This window comes from Peromyscus leucopus, chromosome 3 (genome assembly GCF_004664715.2).
Source record: "Peromyscus leucopus breed LL Stock chromosome 3, UCI_PerLeu_2.1, whole genome shotgun sequence".
Classification (NCBI taxonomy): domain Eukaryota; kingdom Metazoa; phylum Chordata; class Mammalia; order Rodentia; family Cricetidae; genus Peromyscus; species Peromyscus leucopus.
In genome coordinates this window covers 86,094,868-86,117,493 of record NC_051065.1, presented here as the reverse complement: position 1 = coordinate 86,117,493, position 22,626 = coordinate 86,094,868, and the positions used below count along the sequence as shown (strand labels likewise).

Genomic DNA, 22,626 nt, shown 5'->3' with positions numbered 1-22,626 from the left:
CTTTAATCTTATGGTCCTCTTGCTACTGTCTCTCCAGTTCTGGATTACAGATGTGAATCTCAACTCTTTATCATGATATTTTATTTATTTTTGTTTTTTGTAATTTACACAGAATACTGGGTCTATAATGTACTTCTTATATATGCTTTCATGATTCACTACTCTGCATCTTGGAAGGTTCTTTGATTTCTGTTATTGTTACTATTTCATCCATACACAAATATTTTTTCCTTTGGATGGCAAAAATCTATGATGTTGTGGTCTATTTTTCTTTGTACAATTATTGGTTGATTTGGGATGGCTATACCCCTTCTGGCAAAGTTTTTGTCTGTTCACTATGTCAGCAAGACTATGTTGACCCATTTCAATATAGCTAATTTCTAAATTACCATAGAATGTGCATTTCTGGAATAAACACTGTTGGCAATGTTTGTCTACAGCCATGACTTCTTGGAGAAATTTGGTTTCTTTTTTTTTTTTAAGGAGACGACACAATTTTTATTCCTACCACTTGTTCCCAGTCCCATAATACATTTGGTTTCTTTTATTTCCCTTCCATTTCAAATTTAGAGGCATCTTTCAGTTATCAAAGTGGTGGGGATGATACTTGCTAGTTTCTGCTGGGTTTATCTTTGCTTCCATATTAAAGCTTCTCTGATCCTGGGCTTAAATTCATGACCCCCATGATTTCCACAGAGAGAATTCTGGGCTTTTCTTTGCATCTCTGTCCTATACTTATCCTGAAACTGGAGGCCAAATGTCTGAGACACTTTTCATTGTCCTCTGTGTAAGAGTGGCTTTGCAGATGGGAGATAACAAATTTTGACCCAATACCCCTCCTCCCCCGTCTCTCCCCTTCTTTTATTGTATGTCTTCTTACTTTTTCCTAATTTGTTGTTGCAAGTTTTGAGAGCATATCTTATGATTTCCCTAGGACTGACAATTTGAGATATCTCTCCTCACATTTCTGCAAAATTTACCTGATTTAAATATGTCTTGGATATTAACCCACAGCTCTCTTAGAGCACCTAGTAGAGTTCTCTTGGAAAGCAGTAAATTGATCCCTTCCAGTGAAGGCTCATGCTCTCTGTGAAGGTATGTTTGTCTGTTGATTGACACCAGCCACTCTCACTCAAACTGCTCAGGCATTTGCTTTTGTATTTGCTGACTGCTTTGCATGAGCCCTTCCAGCCCAGCCCAGCTGCTCAGAATTTATAAACAAGGGCTTTCCAGTGAGAACTGCATCATACAGCAGGAGGAGCAAGATGGAGTCACAAACTCAAGTTCTCATGTCCCTGCTGCTCTGGGTGTCTGGTGAGAAATTACAAAATATTATAATTATTTCAGGGTCAGGACACAATTTTTCTTACATAATAATACTTTGACAATATGATATTATAATGACACTAAATGACAATTTAAATGTCATAATGTGTGTTTGTGTTTCTGTGCATGTTCATTGTCATTTCATGGTCACAGGTATCTGTGGGGACATCGTGATGACCCAGTCTCCATCATCTCTGGCTGTGTCAGTAGGAGAGAAGGTCACCATCAGCTGCAAGTCCAGCCAGAGTCTGTTTGGCAGCAATAGCAGAAACTACTTGAGCTGGTACCAGCAGAAACCAGGGCAATCTCCCAAACGTCTGATCTACTGGGCATCCACTCGGAACACTGGGGTACCTGATCGCTTCATAGGCAGTGGATCTGAGACAGATTTCACTCTCACTATCAGCAGTGTTCAGGCTGAAGATCTGGCAGATTATTACTGTCAGCAGCTACACAGTTATCCTCCCACAGTGCTTCAACCTCCAACAAAAACCTCCTCTGAAAGTCTCAGCAGCTGCCTGCACCACACACAGCCCTGGACCTGCACACTTCCACTTCCCCCTTCTGCCTGAGAGCTGGTGTGCCTGAAACACTGATGTAAAAGTTTGCAGAGCCCAGCAAAATGAAATGGGTTCAATGTCTCTTATGTCTTTCAGTACAAAGAACATAGATATGGAAAAGAAGGAAAGAACCCAGTATTATCTTTCTGTCCTGTAATACATTACCACAAATTCTGTTGCTTCAGTATTAGAGATTTATATTTTTATGGATCTGGAGTTCTGGTGTTTAACATATGACTCTATAGGCTGAAGTGATGATGTAGGCAAAAATCATTTCAGTTTGTTGCTCTAGGAAAGTTTCCTTCTTTTTCTAGCTGCTAGAGGACTTTCTTACTTCTTTTCTGCTAAATATTTCTCAAAGTTTTTCTTTCCTTTTTCATAAATTCTTCTAATTTTAAATTACATTTTAGTTAATTACATTTTGTGCATGCATGTGTACATGTATGTGTACATGTATGTAGGTGCACAAGTGCAGTCAGAGGACAACTTGGGCATGAGTCTTTCTTTTTGTGATATGGGTTCTGGGGATAAATCTCAGGTCTGATGTCAAGCTCAGTGGCAAGTGTCTTTTCCTTCTCAACAATCTTGCTTCACATTGAGTTTATTAATGTTTATTCATTGCATACAAATGTCAGACATCAATGTCTTTAAAGTATATCATATATTTTTCTCTCATCCACCAACCTTTCTCATTTCCCCTTCTCTTCCCTACTGTTATCCATTTTTATATTATCCATGTAATCTCCTGTATTTTTTATCACAGACATACACATATATACATAAGTACATACACACATTTGTACACACATACCACATACATATGCACATACACAAACACACACACACATGCATGATCATGAACCCATAAAGAGATACACATACATGCACACATATATATGTACATACAGAAACAGCACACAACATATTTAGGATCCAAAAAGAAATGAAAATGTGATATTTGTTGCCCATGTTTCTGGGGCCACATCTCCCTCAGAGGACTCCTCATCTGCTTTCCAACTGTGGAGACCAAGAATCCTCTCTCCACTCTAATGTTGGATGTAATTTTGTGTTAACATGTGCTGCTGTCCAGTCTTTCCATCACATATCGTTTAGTAGAATTTAGTGTTTTTAGAGGGCAATCATTTGTGCACCTGTGTGAAATATATGCAAATTAATCTTATCAATATTTTGGTTAAGAAACTTATCAAACACCTATTTTGGAGATATAGCAGGGAACAAGTGTGTTACAGACTACATAAAATTGCTGGAGATCTCCAAATACCTTAAAACTATCTTCTTGGGAATTAGTGTGTCCAAAGTTACATGTTGTGGTTGTGCCTGGAAACATAGTTGTGCCAGGTGTTTCCCCAGGAAAATCTTGAAGTGATGTGGAATGTGCAGATTTTAGAGTTTTCTTCACTGTTACAAAACATCTGAGGAAAACAACTTAAAGGGCAAAGATTTCTTCAGCTCACAGTTTCTGTGTCAGACCAAGATAGGTTAGTATCTTTGTTGTGGGCCCAAATGAGGTTGCATATCATGGAGGAAGGACATGACAGGGAAAAGATGTTTATGGCAGCTGAGAAGCAAAGGGAGGTGGGACAAAGCCAGGGACTGGACACAGTCTTTAGAAGCATTCCCCTAGTTCCTCAGTTAGCACTAACTTCATACTTTCCCCCACCTCCCAATAATACCATTTAATCATGAATCAGCAATAGATTAATCCAGAAATTGAGTCATAGCATTCATGATCCATTCACTTTTAATAGTAGGATCCATAAGCTGTCAAAAATGTGAAGAATCCACATGCTGCAAAAGATCATGTAGAAGTCCCTAACTGTCTTCAGAAGAACCCAAGTTATTGATATCCTGGATCATCCTTTACCTTCAATCATATGTACTTATGTAGAAGTGATTTGATAATGTTTACTCTTCTGCTCCATATTGACATGCTTAGAATGGTGGAGCTGAAAGTAACATTTAGGCTTTGCTTGAATGAAGCTGTGTTTCCCATGGGATAAAGAGCTCAGCTGTAACTGGTTGATCTGTTTTCTCCCTCTCATACAAGTTTAATAATTTCCTATGATTTTTTCTTTTTTTTCTTTTTGGTTTTTCGAGACAGGGTTTCTCTGTGTAGCTTTGTGCTTTTCCTGGGACTCACTTGGTAGCCCAGGCTGGCCTTGAACTCACAGAGATCTGCCTGGCCACCTCCCGAGTGCTGGGATTAAAGGCATGCACCACCACCGCCCGGCAACCCTATGATTTTTTCAAAGACAAGTGAAACATGATAGCAATTGGACCATCTAAATATGAGGGATTCCATTTTATGCTACAGCACTGTATGAGGATATTGTGTGCCTTATACACAGTAAAGAATAACATCAGCCTCATGCTCCATTCTGCTGACTCAGGCATGAATGTCCTGACTTTAGCAACCATATTCCAGGATTAGAAACTTAATCTACACTGCATAATAACTTTATCAGTTATTGACAGAATATGCACTTAGTAAGTTGTTTCATCTCCAGTCAAGACCCATTGCCACTGAGCCTGTCAGGACCCTGAGGTTCCTGTTTGGAAATCTTATAAATCAGTAGATTTGACACTATTCTGGTTTATGTATTTCCCATTTCAAGTAGGTGCTTATATCACTAAGTAGGAAGCAATGATTTCACCTACAAGAGATGGATGTCATGTCTCTACTGATGATAGCCAGAGATAAGAGTCTGAGTCATCTCAATATCCTGAGAGAATGACAGATTAATGTGAGGTCATATGAATTTATTAGCCAATCAAATATTTGTGTATTTTCTGACATTCCATACTAGGTACTGGGTGGTTTTGTTTTGCACACCCACAATATCCAATTTTGAATATAACCCAAAGTTTTTATGCAATAAAAGGCCTCCCAGGATTTTCAAATACCATTTCACCCTTTGTATGTGACAACATCACCAGAGTTCAGATCCCTATTCTTTGTGGACTCTTTCTTTCACAAATGCAATATCCCTATCCTGCTCATAAATGACAAATCCTGCTCATCTCGCATAACAAAGGGTAAGTAGCATGGCCCTAAAGCTCACTCAGTGCTGTTTTCTTTCTTATCTCTGAACTCACATGGGATCCTGAACATTAGTACCTCAAGTTTTGCAGAAGGAACTTCATTCTGAGAACTCAAACAGTAAACCAAGAGAAGAACTGAGATTTCTCCTAATTCTTGAAGAGAAGGCCTCCGTAGGAAGTCATATCCAAATTACCTGGTGGCTAAAGTGATATGGAAAGAGCTAAGAAGAGGGTATACAGTTTATTAGGGGAGCCACTGGAACATCTGCCTTCTATCATTGGAATAGGACCAGTGGAATCCATGCTACCCACAGCAGTGGAGAGAAGTCCACTCTGAAATTCTTTATCTGTTTGAAGAACATAATGCCCACAATACTCAATTGTAACACAGCATCAGAAGCAGGTGTCCATGTTAGAGGAGAAGCAGGTGACAATTGAAGTTCAAGGTGTCAGCTCACCAGGAGGTGAATTTCTGATGATGGAATCTGGGTCTCCATAAGCAGGGCAGATTTTGTTCATGGAAGTCACCCTGTATAGAGACTTCCTAAACCTCGAATTCAGTAATAAATGCTCACATTCTCAGGTACCACCCCGCTGACATTTGCCCTGGCCTATTACCACTGAACCAGTCAGGGACTGCAGCTGGAAGCCTCGTAGATCAGGATTTGGAAGACTGGACTGATTTATATAGAAGCCAAGTTAAATAGTGGTTCCATCACTGTGTAAGGGGTTCTGACTAGAGTTGAGGACATGGACACTGGCTCTCCAAAGATGGTCTGACAGAGTGTAGTTTGGGTCATCTCAAAATCTCCTGTGGGTCTTAAATAAGTAGGAAATAAGTTCATTGGGGAAAGAAATTCAAGGTCATATGCAATATGGCAATCTATTTCATAATTTAACATTTACTGTAACTTATGAACTAAAAGTGTTCAATTTTAAAAAAGGACCAATATCTGTAAACAATTTGTTAGAATTTGCTCCTAACATCACACTCCTCCTATTTGACAATCTTCATCAGATTACAGGTCCTTCTTGTCAAATCTCTCTGAATATCACAGGTCTAAATTCCATATGTTGTATGTGAACTGAACACACATGGGTGGGAGCAGCATCCCACAGATCACCATGAATCCCCATTCACTTTATTTCTCTCCTTCATCGTCAGAGATCCAGAGCATCAACAACCCCAGGAGTTGAGTAGGGAACCTTATTTGAGAAGCTGAATTAAGAATTCCAGGCCCTTCCTGTATTCCCTCCCTTGCCCCTCTCTTTCATCCCTTACATATCTCATTGAACATAAAGAAATTGCACTGGTGCCTAACCAGAGCCCATTCCCCTACTGACTAGTGTTCATGGTGCTGAAAGATAATCTACATTCTACCAGAGGAGAAAGGTGACTACCAACCTAGCCATAAACCTTGTGATCTAGAATGATTGTGGGAGTAACCAACTTCTAGGTAACTGGATTTAAGGCCTATTTCACAAAATGCAACCCATACCTGACACTGTTCTGGTGGCCAAGAACCTGAGCCATAGGCTATGGACCTACAGGAAACCCAGATACTATTGTTCTGCTAAAGGAACACAACAATGAAATGACTCCTAATGACATTCTGTTATACCCATAGGTCAGTGTCCTACTCAGCTGTTGTCAGTGAAGCTTCTTCCTGCAGTAGATAAGAACTAGTACAGGCTCACAAGTGGGTAAGGTTCAGAGAATGAGAAACCTTAGAACATTCAGTCCTAAAGGGAATGTTTTCATCAGATTCTTACCTGAAGGCTTAGAGATCTCTGTGGAAGAGGAGAAGGAAAGATTGTGAGAGCCAGAAGGATGGATGACATCAAGGAAACAGTGTCTTCCAGACACAACAGACCTGATGAACATAGGAAGTAACAGAGACTGACCTAGAACTTGCTATGTACTCCAGGCTATCTTTAATCTTATGTCCCTCTTGCTGCTGTCTCCCCAGTTCTGGGATTACAGATGTGAATCTTAACTCCTTGTCATGATATTTTTTTGTTTTTGTTTTTTGTACTTTACACATAATATTGGGTTTATAATGTACTTCTTATGTATGCTTTCATGATTCATTACTCTGAATCTTTGAAGGTTTTTTGATTTCTGTTATTGCCATTGATTTTCATTCATACTGAAATATTTTTTTTCCTTTGGATGGCAAAATTCTATGATGTTGTGGTCTATTGGTCTTTTTAAAATTATTGCTTGATTTGGGATGGCTATGCCCCCTTCTGGCAAGTTTTTTATCTGTTCACTATGTCAGCAAGACCACCTTGACCCATTTCAATATAGCTAATTTCTAAATAACCATGAAATATGCATTTCTGGAATAAACACTCTTGGTAGTGTTTGTCTACAGTCATGCATTCTTGAAGAAATTTGGTTTCTTTTATTCCTCTCCCATTTTCCCAAATTTAGAGCCATCTCTCAGTTATCAAAGTTGTGGGGGTGACACTTGCTAGTTTCTCCTGAGTTTATCTTTGCTTCCATATTAAAACTTCTCTGATCCAGGTCTTAAATTCACAAACCCCATAATTTCCACAGAGCAAATTCAGGGCTGCTCTTTGCATCTCTGTCCCATGCTTATCCTGAAACTGGAGGCCAAATGTCTGAAACACTGTTCAATGTCCTCAGTTTAAGAGTGGCTTTGCAGATGGGTGATAACAAATTTTGACCCAGGTTCGCCCCCCCCCTCATTCCCTCTAGATTCTTTTCTTTTATTGCATGTTTTCTTATTCTGTTGCCAAATTTGTTGTTGCAATTTTTGAGAGCATATCTTATGATTTCCCTAGGACTGTCAGTCTGAGATAGCTCTCCTCACATTTCTGCAAAAGTCACCTGATTTAACTATGTCTTGGATTGTAATCCACAGCTGCTATTAGAGCACCTAGTAGATTTCTCTTGGAAAGCTGTAAAAGGATTTCTTTCAGTGATTGCTTATGCTCTCTGTGAAGGTATGTTTGTCTGTTGATTGACACCAGCCACTCTCACACAAACTGCCCAGGCATTTGCCTTTGTATTTGCTGACTGCTTTGCATGAGCCCCTCCAGCCCAGCCCATCTGCTCAGAATTTATAAACGAGGGCTTTCCCATGAGAACTTCATCATACAGCAGGGGAAGCAAGATGGAGTCACAGACACATGTTCTCATGTCCCTGCTGCTGTGGGTGTCTGGTGAGAAACTCAAACTATTATAATCATACCAGAGTCACTTCTTTGTATATAAGAAATTTGAAAGGTGTCTCAGGGCATAATATTTCTTACATAATAATACTTTGACAATATGACATTATAAGGACATTAAATGACAAATTAACTGTCATAATCTGTGTTTGTGTTTCTGTGCATGTTCATTGTCATTTCATGGTCACAGGTATCTGTGAGGACATCGTGATGACCCAGTCTCCATCATCTCTGGCTGTGTCAGCAAGAGAGAAGGTCACCATCAGCTGCAAGTCCAGCCAAAGTCTGTTTGGCAGCAATAGCAAGAAGAACCACTTAGCCTGGTACCAGCAGAAACCTGGGCAGGCTCCTAAACTGCTGATCTACTGGGGATCCACTCTGGACACTGGGGTCCCTGATTGCTTCACAGGCAGTGGGTCTGGGACAGATTTTACTCTCACCATCAAAATGGACAGGCTGAAGACCTGGCAGATTATTACTGTGTGTAGGATTATAATACTCCTCCCACAGTGATTCAGCTTCCAACACAAACCTCCTCTGAGAGTCTCATCAGCTACCTGCACCACACACAGCCCTGGACCTGCACACTTCCCCCTTCTGCCTGAGAGCTGGTGTGCCTGAAACACTGATGTAAAAGTTTGCAGAGCCCAGTTAAATATAATGAGTTCAATATCTCTTATGTCTATTGGTATGAAAAATGTATATATGGAAATGCAGGCAAGAACTCAGTATTATCTTTCTATTACTTCTGTAACACATTACCACAAATTATGTCTCTTCAATACTAGAGATTTATATTTTTTATGGTTCTAGAGTTCTGGGGCCCAACATATGACTCTCCTGGCAGAAGTGATGATGTAGGCAAACATCACTTCAGCTTGCTGGTCTAGGAAAGTTTCTTTTTTTCTAGCATCTAGAAGACTTCCTTACTTCTTTACTGCTCAATATTTCTCAAGTTTTTTCTTTCCATTTTATAAATTCTTTTAATTTTAAATTACATTTTAGTTAATTACATTTTTTGTGTATGTATGCATGCATGTGTACATGTATGTAGGTGCACATGTACAGTCAGAATACAGTTTGGACATGAGTATTTTGCAGTGTGGGTTCTGGAATCAAACTCAGGTCTGTCGTCAGGCTTTGTGACAAGTGTCTTTTCCCTCTAATCAATCTTGCTTCATATCAAATGTCTTTATTAATGTATATGCATTGCATAAAAACCACATAAAAGCAATGTCTTTCAAGTACATCATATATTTTGACCATATCCACTGACTTTCCTCATTTCCTCTTCCCTTTCCTGTTGTTACATATTTTTACATTATACATGTAATGTCTTGAATTTTTATCAGAGACATACATATACACATAAGTTCATACACATTTGTACACACATACGACACACATATCCACATACACAAATACACACAACAATACATATAAAGAGATACACACATACACACATACATGTATACATACAAAATTAGCACACAACATATTTAGGACCCACAAAGGAATAAAAATGTGATATTTGTTGCCCATGTTTCTGGGGCCACATCTCCATCTGAAGACCCTTCATCTGCTTTCCAACTGTGGAGAGCAGGGACCCTCTCTGCACTGTAATGTTGGATGTAATGTTGTGTTAGCATGTGCTACTCTCCAGTCTTTCCATCATATATCAATTAATAGAATTTAGTGTTTTTAGAGGGCAATCCTTTGTGTGCCTGTCTAAAGAATAAGTAGACTAATCTCATCAGTGCTCTGATTAAGAAGCTTTTGAGTAACAATAGCAGGGAGCAAGTGTGTTACAGACTACAAAAAATTGCTAGAGATCTCCAAATAAAGATATCTGGTTGGGAATTGGTGTGTCCAAACACTCATGATGTGGTTGTGCCTAAGAACACATCTATGCCAGGTTGAGGTTGAATACCATGGCAGAAGAATATGAGAGGGAAAAAATGCTTTCCTCATGGCAACTGAGAAGCAAAGGGAGGTAGGAGGAAGCCAGGGACTTGACACAGTCTTTAGAAGCATTCCCATAGTTCCTCAGTTAGCACTAACTTCATACTTTCCACAAGCTCCTAATAATGCCATTTAATTATGACACAGCAATGGATAAAACTAGCAATTGAGTCAGAGCACCCATGATCCACTCACTTTCAATATTGGAGCCATAAGCTGGGAACCAAATATTTATTTCACATGGGAAGCTTTTGAGTCACACTGCAGAAATGAACTATAATACAAAAAAAGGACAGTGGAATGACATGCAAGTGGATTTATATTGGAATATAGGTAGAACTAGAGACTAAGAATCTCCATCATGAATTATAAGAGAGATAGAAAGCATACTTTACTTTAGAATAAGATAACAATTTGAACATTTTGTTGACCCACATCAAAGGAAGTGTCTGTCTTTGGCGCTTGAAATGTTGCTATTCTTAACCATGGGTACAGGCCTCTCAGCTGTGAGGTTAGGTCCATTTATATTGCTATTGGTTTTCTCCTGTCCTTGCACAGAACTACTTCAGTGATTATGGAACATATTCAAGAAGTCAGAAGGGGCAGATAATGGCCTTCTAATCAGTTTCTACTTTTGTTTTTGTAGATTAGCATTCATTTGACTATGGATTTTTTTAGGAAAATTCCTGTGGCAGAAAAAGGACAGAGGCATGTGTGATTCAGTTTAAGTTAAAAGTATCACCCTGGCAGTGAGCTCAAGGGGAATGTGATAGATGTATAGATCTCTGACTTTCTAGTAACACTGATACATTTTTTTTTTTACCAACTAATGCATTTCTATTGTTGTAGCAGTTCATTTTTCCACAAGCCTGTGCCTGAGAAATCCTGGAATGGCACGAGAAGGTCCTCTCGTATTTAGACTGACAAAACCTAAATGGGGTCCCCTTTATTTCCAGACCAGCATCAGAGACATTCCTTATGAGTATCTCCACTTTTCTCCATCCCTTCCCACATACCTCTCTTGGTCTCTTTAAAATTCATGATCTCTATGAATTGTTAAAATCTTAAAATTTGTATCTGCAACCCAGAAGTCTAACACGGGACTCAATGGCCTGAAGTTAAGATGTTGGCAGCCTGCAATCTCGGGTGAAGGCTTTAATATTAATTATGTAATTTATATGTGCATGGGCGTTCTCCCTGTATGTAGTCTTTCACCTGTGCTTACAGTGCCCACAGAAGCCTGAACAGGGTATTGGATCCCCTGGAATTGGAGTTACAAATAGTAGTGAACTGCCATATTGGTGCTAGAAATTCATCCTGGGTACTCAGGAAGAGCAGCCAGTACTCTTAGCTGCTGAGAAACCACTCCAGTCTCTACATTTCCATATGGAGGCCAGAGAAGGCATTATACCTTCTTTTGTTTCCATCCCTTGAGGGCTCCCCACTCTCACATTGTGACTAGTCTCCCCCACTCTCTCTTTTTTTAGTTTGATCAAAAATTTTGCTGCATTATATTAATTGTCTTAAAAGTATTTCAATTCCTTTAAAATATAACATACATTTTGAAAAATATTTGTCCTTTTCTAACATTTCCCTTTTCTATATCCTACTTGGTGTATTTTTTCTCTAGCTTTGCTCTGCTTTGCTCTCTCCACACTTTCTAATGAAGACACATATACATATGAGAATTTAGATTTCCATAAAATCTAGGGTCTATAAATTAGACTTAAGTTATGACCCCACACACATACATACTCAACAACATGTCTTCTTTCTTCCCTTCTTTTATGGGCCCCATTCTCCTCTGATGTCTCTCCATCTGCTTTTGAATTGTGAAGACTGAGAAACCTCACTCTGTCCTAAAGATGGATATAATTTGCTTCACCATGATATTTTTTTACTGTCTTTATATCTTATAATAATCAGTAGAATTTATGACTTGTGGAAATGAAACCAATTTGCCTCAATGGAAATATTGTGACATCTTATCCCACTCATGTCTATCAAAAACTAATTGAGCACCCACCATGGAACACAGAGCTTCAGTAGCAACAAATCTTATAAATCAGAAACAATAGCCACAAACCCAATTATCTCAGAGATGTTTGGGCAGGAAACAGTCTGTTTTAGTTAGTGTTCTATTGCAGTGAGGAGATGTCACGACCAAGACAACTCATAAAAGAAGTGATTAATTGAAAGCCTACTTACACTTTTAGAGGATTTGTCTGTTATCTTCATGGCAGAAAGCATGGGGACAGGTAGGCAGGCATGGGGCTGAGAACTTATATCCTAATCAACAGTCAGAGAAATGTGTATGTGGGGGGTGGGGAAGAGGTGATAATAAGAGAGGAAAACAGGAGAGGAAAGGAGAGGCACACCAAGGACAAGTAATGCTTTTCAAAGGCATATCTCTGGTGACCTGCCTCCTCACACCATTCTCCATCTCTTTATTTATATACCTCCTGATGTCATTTATTTTAAATCATCAATGGATTTATCTAATAATTAGGTTAGAAACTTCATGATCCCATCACTTCCTAGTGTCTGGCTACACCAGGTAAGAACCAAGACTTTCACATACAAACGTTTAGAAGACAATTTATAGATAAACAATTACAAATAAATGTATTAAGGGATGACAGTTAGCTCTCAAGTTTGATTGGGAGACAAGTAGATGCGAATTAGTTTCCAATATAAATTGTAAAAGAAACAGAACATCATCCCCCCACCCCGAAAATAGCATAACAATGTGAAGTTTGGGAATTTTCTTCATAGATACAAAAACTTCTATTGGCTATTGAAAACATCTGGGGAATTCATTCAAGTTGTAACTCACAATGAAGTACAGGTCCGTTTGGATGGCCCTCATCTCTTTCCTGGCCCTTATAGAAAACCTCCAGAGTTCTTTTGGTGATCATTGAACATGGCCATAAACACAGAAAAGACAGAACATGATTTTCTTCAACGTTAATATTTATACGTTTGCTTTTGTAGACTTCAGCCTGGTTGTGTGGTTTTGGGAACATAGGCAGGTGATGATGAAGTGATGGAACCAGGAGCTCTGTAATGCATTACTGTCCATGTCCAGGATGTCAGCAGTAGCTCAAGTCATGTGCTCAGGGCAAAGATAGCCTCTGTATAAATCTCTGATGTTCTAACAACCTGTGGTTCATCTTTTTCTCTATTCTTGAGTAACAAATTACTATTAACTTATCAGCTCATCAGTTCCCATGTCTGCACCCTATATCACTAGGAATGGTGAGTCAGGATTCTCTGCTCATGGCCATTCTATGTTCAAACTGAGAGGCTGTTAGGTATGTTTTATTTTTTAATTTTATAATTTATTTATTTATTCATTATTTATTTAGTGCACCATAGCTCTATTATTCTGAAAGCCAGTATTGTAAACTACTCTAATATCAAGTCCTGTTTATGTCATGAATCTTTCTGATTTATCTTTCTCTTAGTCTAAATACAGGTTTTCAGGGCTCCTGTGAGTAGGTCAGATCCATTCAGATCTCCACCCTCTCTTGAAGTCACCTTCTGTCATTATAGCTACAGAATCCTTTTGCAGAAAGATCAAATTGTTAATGGACAGAGTGCCTGGGAACAGTGTGTTGACTCCAGCGTCAGAATTCTTTGCGTCAGAAAAGAGTTCTTTCTTCATAACATCAGGATAGATTACCTGATGCTGATTGTGTGCCAGGTGTAGATGTGGAACTGGGTACGGTTCTGAATTTAAATTTAAATTTATATTTGACATTTTCATCTATGTATTTTGAGCATCAAAACATCTATTGTGTTTTGAGCATTTCACCTCCCTTACCTCCTTTCTTCCTTTCTATTCTCCTGGTGAACCATTATTAAAATATCCTCTTCCTCTTCCCCTTGCAGGATGAAACATTGATGCATCAAATGTTGTACAAGCAACCACAGTTTTCTCATTTTTGCCCTGGCCATGCTATGCCCCAGAAGAAACGGCTTTACAGCATTACTTCACAGTTTCGGTGTCTTATGTTCTTTGTGTCTCAGAATGGTCTCTGAGCTGTGGCGAGGGAGATATTCCATTTAGGGATGGCTACTCTACAGTAACATATTCTCTGCATTGTGACATGTAATCCTCTGTCTTTTTTTGTTTGTTTTGATTTGTTTTGTTTTTTGAGACAGGGTTTCTCTGTGTAGCTTTGTGCCTTTTCCTGGAACTCACGTGAGAGCCCAGGCTGGCCTCGAACTCACAGAGATCCGCCTGCCTCTGCCTCCCGAGTGCTGGGATTAAAGGTGTGCACCACCACCGCCCTGTGTAATCCTCTTAGTTACTATCTACTGCAATAAGAAGCCTGATTTGGCGAGTCCTGACTGATACATTGCATAATTTGTCTTGCCATATGCTTGCACATCGTCTATGTTTTGTGCTTTTAATTGAAGTTGGCAAATGGGACATCCAAATGACACAAACTCCATCCTCCCTCTTTACATCTCTGGGAGAAAGAATCACCATCACTTAGAAATCCAGTGAGGACATTTATACTATATTATCATGGTACCAGAAGAAACCAGGGAAGGCTCCTAAGCTCTTGATCTATGCTGCAAACAGCTTGGAAGATGGGGCTCCATTGAGGTTCAGTGCAGTGGGTCTGAGACACAGTATTCTCCCACAGTTAGCAGCGTGGAGGCTGAAGATACTGCCACTTATTACTGTCAGCAGGGTTCTGACACCCTTCCCACAGTGACACATGTCATGTCACAAATCATCCAGAGAGGCAGAAGTGTGAACCTGGACTGCCTCACCTGCTCCTCCTGGTGCCTGCATCAGCTGAGAATGTTTGTCAGGTACTGTCTGCCTTTGAAGGACACTGTGAGCTTTTAGGGTAAGCAGCCAGAAGAATCACGTGAATCCCAACTCTTCATCTTTTCAGCATCAGTAGCACAGAAACAACTACTCTCCACTCAAGTGCAGTAAATACATAGGTTACTACCCTTAGTACTCTGAGTTGTATATTCAGTTGACATTATGAAACAAAGCAGAAGACACTATGGACACAAGGAGATAGAATTTGAGATCTACTCTGCAGCCATTAACTTGCTTAGGTAAAGTAGTGTCAGGTGTTCAGGAAGCTTGTGGATGTAAGCGAGGAATATTCTGCTGGCCTAGAAGTTAGAATTCATTTGCCAAAGAACTTGTGTACTGGGTAAACATGTGCTCCTGATACTTGCGACCCAGGGTTGGAGTTCCATGGCTCCCATGTGTCTGCAACAGGGTGATGGTATTCTATAGTCCTTATGTATATCCTTGCATCTGTCTGCAGTTGTTGCTTTTTATTGCATTGTGCTTTTCTGACTCTCAGATCCAATGTGAGAGCTCATAAATATGTACCTTTGAGAAAACTTACACAGTCCAGAATTCACCAGCAATCATTTTATGGAAATGCAGATTAAGTTAGCACTCTGCTTTGTGGAAAATTTTGAGCATCAAGTCATTTGCATATTAAGAAAAGGAATCTATTTTAAAAAATCTATAGATGTCATGACATTCCTCCTTTTCTTTTCCCATTATGACTTAGTGAGGGTTCTGAATTTTCTCTTAATACTACCCATTTTCTGCTCCTCTTCATCACCATCACTTTTGGAAGCCCATTTCCTAGACAGTCTTTGTCTTGTCTAGGGCCTTCAACTATGGTCAACTGTGTGGTGTGAGAGTGAGAGTGGAAAGAGTCAATGTACATATCTAAGCATACATATAAAGATGCTGGTAGAAATGAGGACTAGAGCATCACCAGGAAAGTACTGTGGGGACAAAAGCACATCACGGCCCCATCCTGGGCTTCCTGGACATATCTGAAGACAAGAGACTTTGAAGTCTCTACCTTAGCAAACACATCTGAATGAGCAATAAGAAATATCCTATTAGAGATATTTCATTCCTTGAAACAATACATTACTATATAATTAATTACCTTTGTATGGCTGTGTCTAAAATCTCCATTAGAAACAGTTTAAGAAATAAAGATTAATTTTAGTTTAAGTTTTCAGATGATTCACTTCCTCATATGATCAAAATACGAAGTATAAGATCATTAACACATATGTTCTAAACTCAATTTCATAAAAGATATATTATTATATCTGAAACCATAGATTAAACATAGTATAATTATAGTAGATGATTTCAATGCTCCACTTTCAGCAATTACAAGCCATTTAGGAGAAACCTAAGCTGAGAAACACTGGAGTTAAATGAAAGAAAAAATGAAATGAACCTAACAGACCACCACAGAACATTCTATTGTACCCTAAAGAATATACTTTCTTCTCAGCAACTCATGGAATATGCTCCAAAATCTACCAACAGAAAGCAGGGCTCAATGAACATAGGCAAACTAAGTTAACATTATGTATTTTATGTGACCAGAAGATAATAAAACTGGATAAGAAGAGCAATAGACAGTATGTAAAATACATAGACTCCTAGGAACTAGGCAACACACTAGTGAATGATAATTGTGTCAAGGAAGAAATCAAGAAGAACAATTTAAAATTTCTAGAACTAAATGAAAACAGAATACAAAGCCTCTCCAACCACATCTCCTACATCCGTCTCCTCAGAATAACCCAGGGAATCTCCCTGGCTCCCACTGCCTCACACCCTCCCCCACCAGCCAGACATAGCCCCACTCCCATATGCATTGTCCCAACTTTGTCTGGCCACTCCTGTCTGTGCATCAAGCGACATCTAGAATTCTGCTAGCACTTCTTGCTGCTGATACTTCACCTTACAGGGCCCTCCCATATGGACACCCAACCCTTTCATCCAGCCAGATATACAAACACATTCAAGGATTGGACCAGGAGGCACATTTTGTTCACCATTCCAGGACCCCATATCTATCTGTCTTTTTTTCTCCCAAGCTTCTTCTAACCTCTAGACCCAACCATCCCATACATCCTCCTTTATGTCCCAACATACTTTGTGCATGTCAACTTAGAACTGTATCTGAAGCCTTCCTGGTCCTGCCTGGCCCACGGTCAGCACAAATCTCTCTCACCTGCCAGTCCTGCAGCTGCTCAGACCCATTCAAACACACAGAGACTTATTACTTATAAACTGTATGGCTGTGGCAGGCTTCTTGTTATCTAGCTCTATTATCTTAAATTAATGCCTTTCTATAAATCTATGCCTTGCCACATGGCTTGTGGCTTAGTATCTTACATCATGTTTCTCATGGTGGTGGCTGGCAATGTTTCTTCCTACCTCAGCCTTCTACTTCCCAGAATTCTCCTCTCTCCTTGTCCTGTCTATACTTCCTGCCTGGCTACTGGCCAATTGACACTTTATCAATCAATCATCCACAGCATAGAACTAACAAAAGAAGTCCTCATGCCCAGATCTCATCTCAAAATTACCAACAATATGAAAGATCAAGCCAAAATTTCCTCTTCAAAACCTACCAGTACAGTAGAAATGTTCACAAATAGGAAATTACTAAATGAATTTCAGGAAACAGAATTTCAAAGAATAAACATTACCAAAAAATTTACTTTCAGTAACCTCAATTCCCTAATCAAAAGGCACAGAAATACAGAGTGGATCAGAAAACCTTATCCATCTTTCTGCTGCATCTAAGAAATAGACCTTAACATCAAGGATAGACATCACTGCAGTGTAGAAGTTTGAAAAAAGCTATTCTAAGTAAATGGACCCAAGAAGCTAGCTGGTATAACTATATTAACATCTGACAAAATAGATTTCAAACCAAAACAAATCAGAAGATATATGGAAGGGCACTACATAATCATCACAGAAAAACATCTTTCAAAAGGATATTGCAACTCTAAACATTTATACACCAAACACAAAGGCACTCAAGTTCATAAAAGAAATACTGCTTCTGCAGCTGAAAGCACATGTTGACTCTCACACAGTGATTATGGATGACTTTAATACTCCACACTTGCTGGTAAACATGTCATCCAGACAAAAACTGTACAAAGAAATGCTGGAATTAAATAATGTCCTATTTCAAATGAATTTAGCAGATATTCACAGAACATTTCAGCCAAATGCAAAAGAATATACCTTCTCCTCAGAGGTTCACAGAACTTTCTCCAATATTGAACATACATAATCTACCACTGTGAGCTGCTTGCATGATATGCTGGATCAATAGTGGCACATTGAGGGAGTTTCTTAGCTTCTTTTCTTTTCTTCTTGATGTTTTCATCTGATAATGCAGTTATGCGATCTCTTAAAATGGCTCCTATCCTTTTAGCTGAACTAACTGGATCTACTAGAGCAGGAGATTTCCCAGGAAGGGTTTAACAGGTGGAGGTACTGGCTGGAGGCTGCTCTAGCTCCAGTCAAACGCCCATGATTGCGTGTGTGCGTGCATACGTGCTTGCATGCGTGAGTGCGTGCATGTATGCCAGCTGATGAACGGCCCCATCTCTTCCTGATACTGTGGTCCAGCATGGAGCTTGTCTGAAACCGAAATCTCCCTACAGTGCAGCAAGGGAGCCACCCTGTGAAACTGGAAGTGTGAGTGAAAGGCAGGCACTGACTCAGACAACTTCAAAATGACAAAAGATCTAAAATATTTCCCACCATCTCCCTTCTGTTTTCACCCCTGTCCTTCATTTCTGCACATCAGGTTTTGGCAGCTCAAACTCCTAAACCTAATTCCCTGAACCCTCTCTCACCTAATCAGGCTGACGGGCCTTCCCTGTCAAAGCAGAGCAGCCTCTACTGCCAACCTGTCCTGTGCTGTGTAGGTCTGAGCTGAGAAGACTCTGGAATGTGAGTCAGCCCTCCCACTTCAGAATCTAACCTGTTACTTCTCTGGATATCCTGAACTTTTCTGGGGACCTGAAAATGGAGAACAAAACAGTCTAAAAGTTAAATACAAAAAGTTAAAAGTAAAGCTGAGCTGGTAACACTCTTTAGGGAGACCTAAATGTTACTCCATTTTATCATTTTCCCTTTCCTCCAACCACCCTCTCAACTACCCAAGGGCTCAGCTTCCCTGGGCTAAAAAGATGTCTATGTTTGATTTTAATGTTTTAATTTTGATACAGTTTCCACATGATACAGAACACTGACCTACTAACAGAAAGTGCTAACACTTTTGGATGGAAAGATTTCATCAACAACAGAATAACAAACAACCAAAAATCCTTAAAGGACAATGCCAGCTGTTGCCACTGAAGAGCTGCTGGGTCTTAATGACTAAAGATGTGATTCTTCCTGCTCTAGAGCACAAGTTTCCTACTGGACAAGATTCCCCTCTTTAGACTAGAATAACTTACATCTGAACCTTAATCATGTTACATATATAAATAAATGTACATATGAATACAAATATTTAAAAGATTTTAAGATAATCTGGACATTGTGGTCTTTTAAAATTCAAAGTAATAACAAATGCGTTATTAAAGATCCAATGCAGGGCTTCTGCCTTATTTTCTAAGTAAAATAACCACTATTTTTACTTCAACTATGCTGTCTTAAAATGATCCCACCAAAACTTGTTAATATTCTCTCAGAATAACAGAGGATCACTTCAAGTTTTTAACTTAAAACAATGCTTGGAGGTTTAGATGAAAGGAATCAATTGAAAGATCTTAAAGAATTGTGTTAAATAAACCCACAGACAAACATATATCAGTTAATACAAAGGGTTAAAAACTTTATAGTGTCAGATAGTTGACATTTGTGGTTAGACATGAGTTATTTTACTCTATATACTCTATTCATTTATTTTAAATTCTGTAGGATATTATTTTTATTAAGTAAACAAAATCTTTGGCAAGCACTCTTAAGAAAGTCCTCTGTGTACACCAATCAACATTGACCAGAATCCTTCAGTAAAGCTGTAGTACTTGTTACTTCCCTTCACTACAAAGAAAATGTGAGGTTTGAAGGTCTGAAAGTCATCATCAACCCTAAAGACAGAAGATGTGCTCATGATAACTTAAGCTGGGAATCGTCACTCAGTCTGGACCCAGGAATCCTGTCAATCAGCTTCTAACTTAGCAGTCTCAGCTTGGCTTTGGGGTCAGAGAATCAGATAAAGCAGCATTGTTTTCACTATGAAACATGGGGAAGCTTTGATATTGTACTTTGTTACTCTTTTCAGAGTACCACCATCAATTCCTCACAAGGCTAAACTTTGAACACAAATCTCAGCCAAGTCCCAGATAATGTTTTTTTCTAACAATCACTTCCCTCCTCTGCAGCATGGAAGTCATTGATAAGGGCATGTTTGGGTGAAAATTTAAGATGTTATCAAAGTCACACATCTCCTTTAAAGTATTGACTATTCCGAAGGTTTTAACTCTAGATATGCATGAGTAATGTTATTTACAATATGAGGTTCTGAGTGGAAATCAGTTTTGCTTAAGCTACAAGAGTTTTCACATTTGGATCTGGTTTGACCCTCAAGTCCATGTGATAAAAAGTTGGCTCCCCAGCATGCCAATTTGGGTGGTTAGGAGGACTCTCAAAATTCAGGTCTAGTGATAAGTCTTTAAGTCATCAATGGCACATCCATGAGGAGTGATGTAGGGCCCTAACACCCTCTCCCCTTATTCTATTTTGTTGGCTGGCTCTGAGCTAATATTTTTTTCTACCATACATTAGCCACCACAAACAGAAAGCAACATTGCCATGCTAATATGTTTTGAACACGTCTGGATGAGAATCTGCAACATTAATCACTCAAATGGATTTTTATTCTTCACAATCCCATAAATACAGGTTAAGGTGTTCTAGCTTAATTTTACTTCAAAGAAAAGTATGAGAATTGGAAGTCTGAAATATTGATATGTTTAAGAATAATAACCTTGGATTTGGATTATTCTATAATTATTCAGGCCACTTTGCACCCTTAGTGGGAAGTGATCTTTGTAGTAAAATTAGTGTTAGTGGCTCCACCTCTTGGACATTAAGTCAAAATTAGAAAACAGTGTTCAGTCAAAGCCTCATTTTCCCCAGTAAAACACAATCTCGAGGGGCTTCCAGAAATGATGAGTGCCATATGTAGCAGGAATCTTAAAAGGTCTTATTAATTAAAGCAAACCTGAGGCCAGTTATTGGGGTGAACACTGGAAGATCAGAGAGATAGAACAAGCCACAGCTTACCTCACCTGGCCAACTTCTCAGCTGATCCTGTTTCCTCAGACTGGATGCCTCTGTGTCCTCATATCCGAATGGATCTCAGCTGAACTCTGCTGCTAGAGGCCTGAAAGCTTAACTAGCCAAATGCTTCTAGTTTCTGGTCCTCATTCCTTATATCCCTTTTTGCTTTCTGCCACCACTCCCTGGGTTTAAAGGCTCACTTTCTGGGATTAAAAGCATGAGTCACCATGCTTGGCTGTATCCTTGAACACATGGATTTCTGCCTCTGGATTGCCAGGGTTAAAGGCATGTGCTACCACTGCCTGTCCTAAGTATCTAGTGGCTTTTCTGTTCTCTGACCCCAGATAAGTTTATTAGGGTACACAATATTTTGGGAAACACAATACCACCTCAGCCATCATTTGTCAGAAGCCCAGAGCAAAGACAGAAACACTGGAAAAGTAGTGAGAACATCTCCTGTGCTCTCTATTGGGACCAATCAGAGCCTGTTCCTGTTCTTCCTGCTCCTTCATCAGTCCTTTAATTCTGCAGAAGCTGCTGTAAAGACAAAACACATTTCATTGCAGCTTAATTGTCAGCTCCTCCACCATAAGAGTTTTTAAAGCATGTGATTTCTTTCTTCTGATCTTCTAGATCAAAAGTGCACCATTGAAGAACTAACTAAATGGAGAAAGCCTTGGAGAGACTGTAGCATTACACAACTGTGGTTATGTTGTAGAAGACATCACTAGATAAATGTATCCATTAAAACTTAATTTTTTACAGGCAAAATGATAAATTCAAGAAGCAAATTGAGGTTACATTTACACAATAGGATATGATTCCACTAGAAGTCAAGATTTTAATTATGTAGGAGGTGGTCCTCTTATATATTCTTCATGTAACAAAGAGGACAGAAAATTGTTTTTATATTAAAAAAGAGAAAATATCAGCTGAAAGTGACATTGGTGCCTAAAATTAAATCTAACACTCAAGTGCCAATGGAAGTTTTTTTTCTTGAAGATTCTGAATGCCTCATGAAAATCAGACACTGTGGCTTATCCTCAATCTGAGTGTCCAGCAGCCATGGGAACAACTAGGCTCACACAAAACACATAAACACGCCTACAGAGTACACACAGCCATGTATTCCAAACCTGGTTTGAGAAATCAATGAGGTAGTACATGCAATTCAGAAAAGTTATTGGAACAGAGCCTTGAAGCTTCTAGTTCTTCATGGGAGTTTCCAAGAAGAGGCCACTGCATTTTAACAAAAAGGAAGAGATTGAACAAACTGTAAATCATCAACTCTGTTTAGACCCATAGGAGAAAGGAGGTCACAGATCAAAAGCCGCTCCCAAGATTACAGCCCCAGGCTGTTATAAAGAATCACAAAGATAAAAG

At 39.2% G+C, this 22,626-nt stretch overlaps 1 pseudogene and 1 gene segment (V, D, J or C); both read left to right on the top strand.

Moving 5' to 3' along the window:
* Nucleotides 1-1,213: 1,213 nt before the first annotated feature.
* LOC114689341 lies at nt 1,214-1,898 on the top strand. The segment is given in 2 exon segments: nt 1,214-1,314; nt 1,480-1,898. Coding segments are annotated over 2 exon segments (468 nt in total).
* A 6,194-nt stretch (nt 1,899-8,092) lies between these two features.
* On the top strand, nt 8,093-8,755 carry LOC114689342 (annotated as a pseudogene).
* Nucleotides 8,756-22,626: the final 13,871 nt, after the last annotated feature.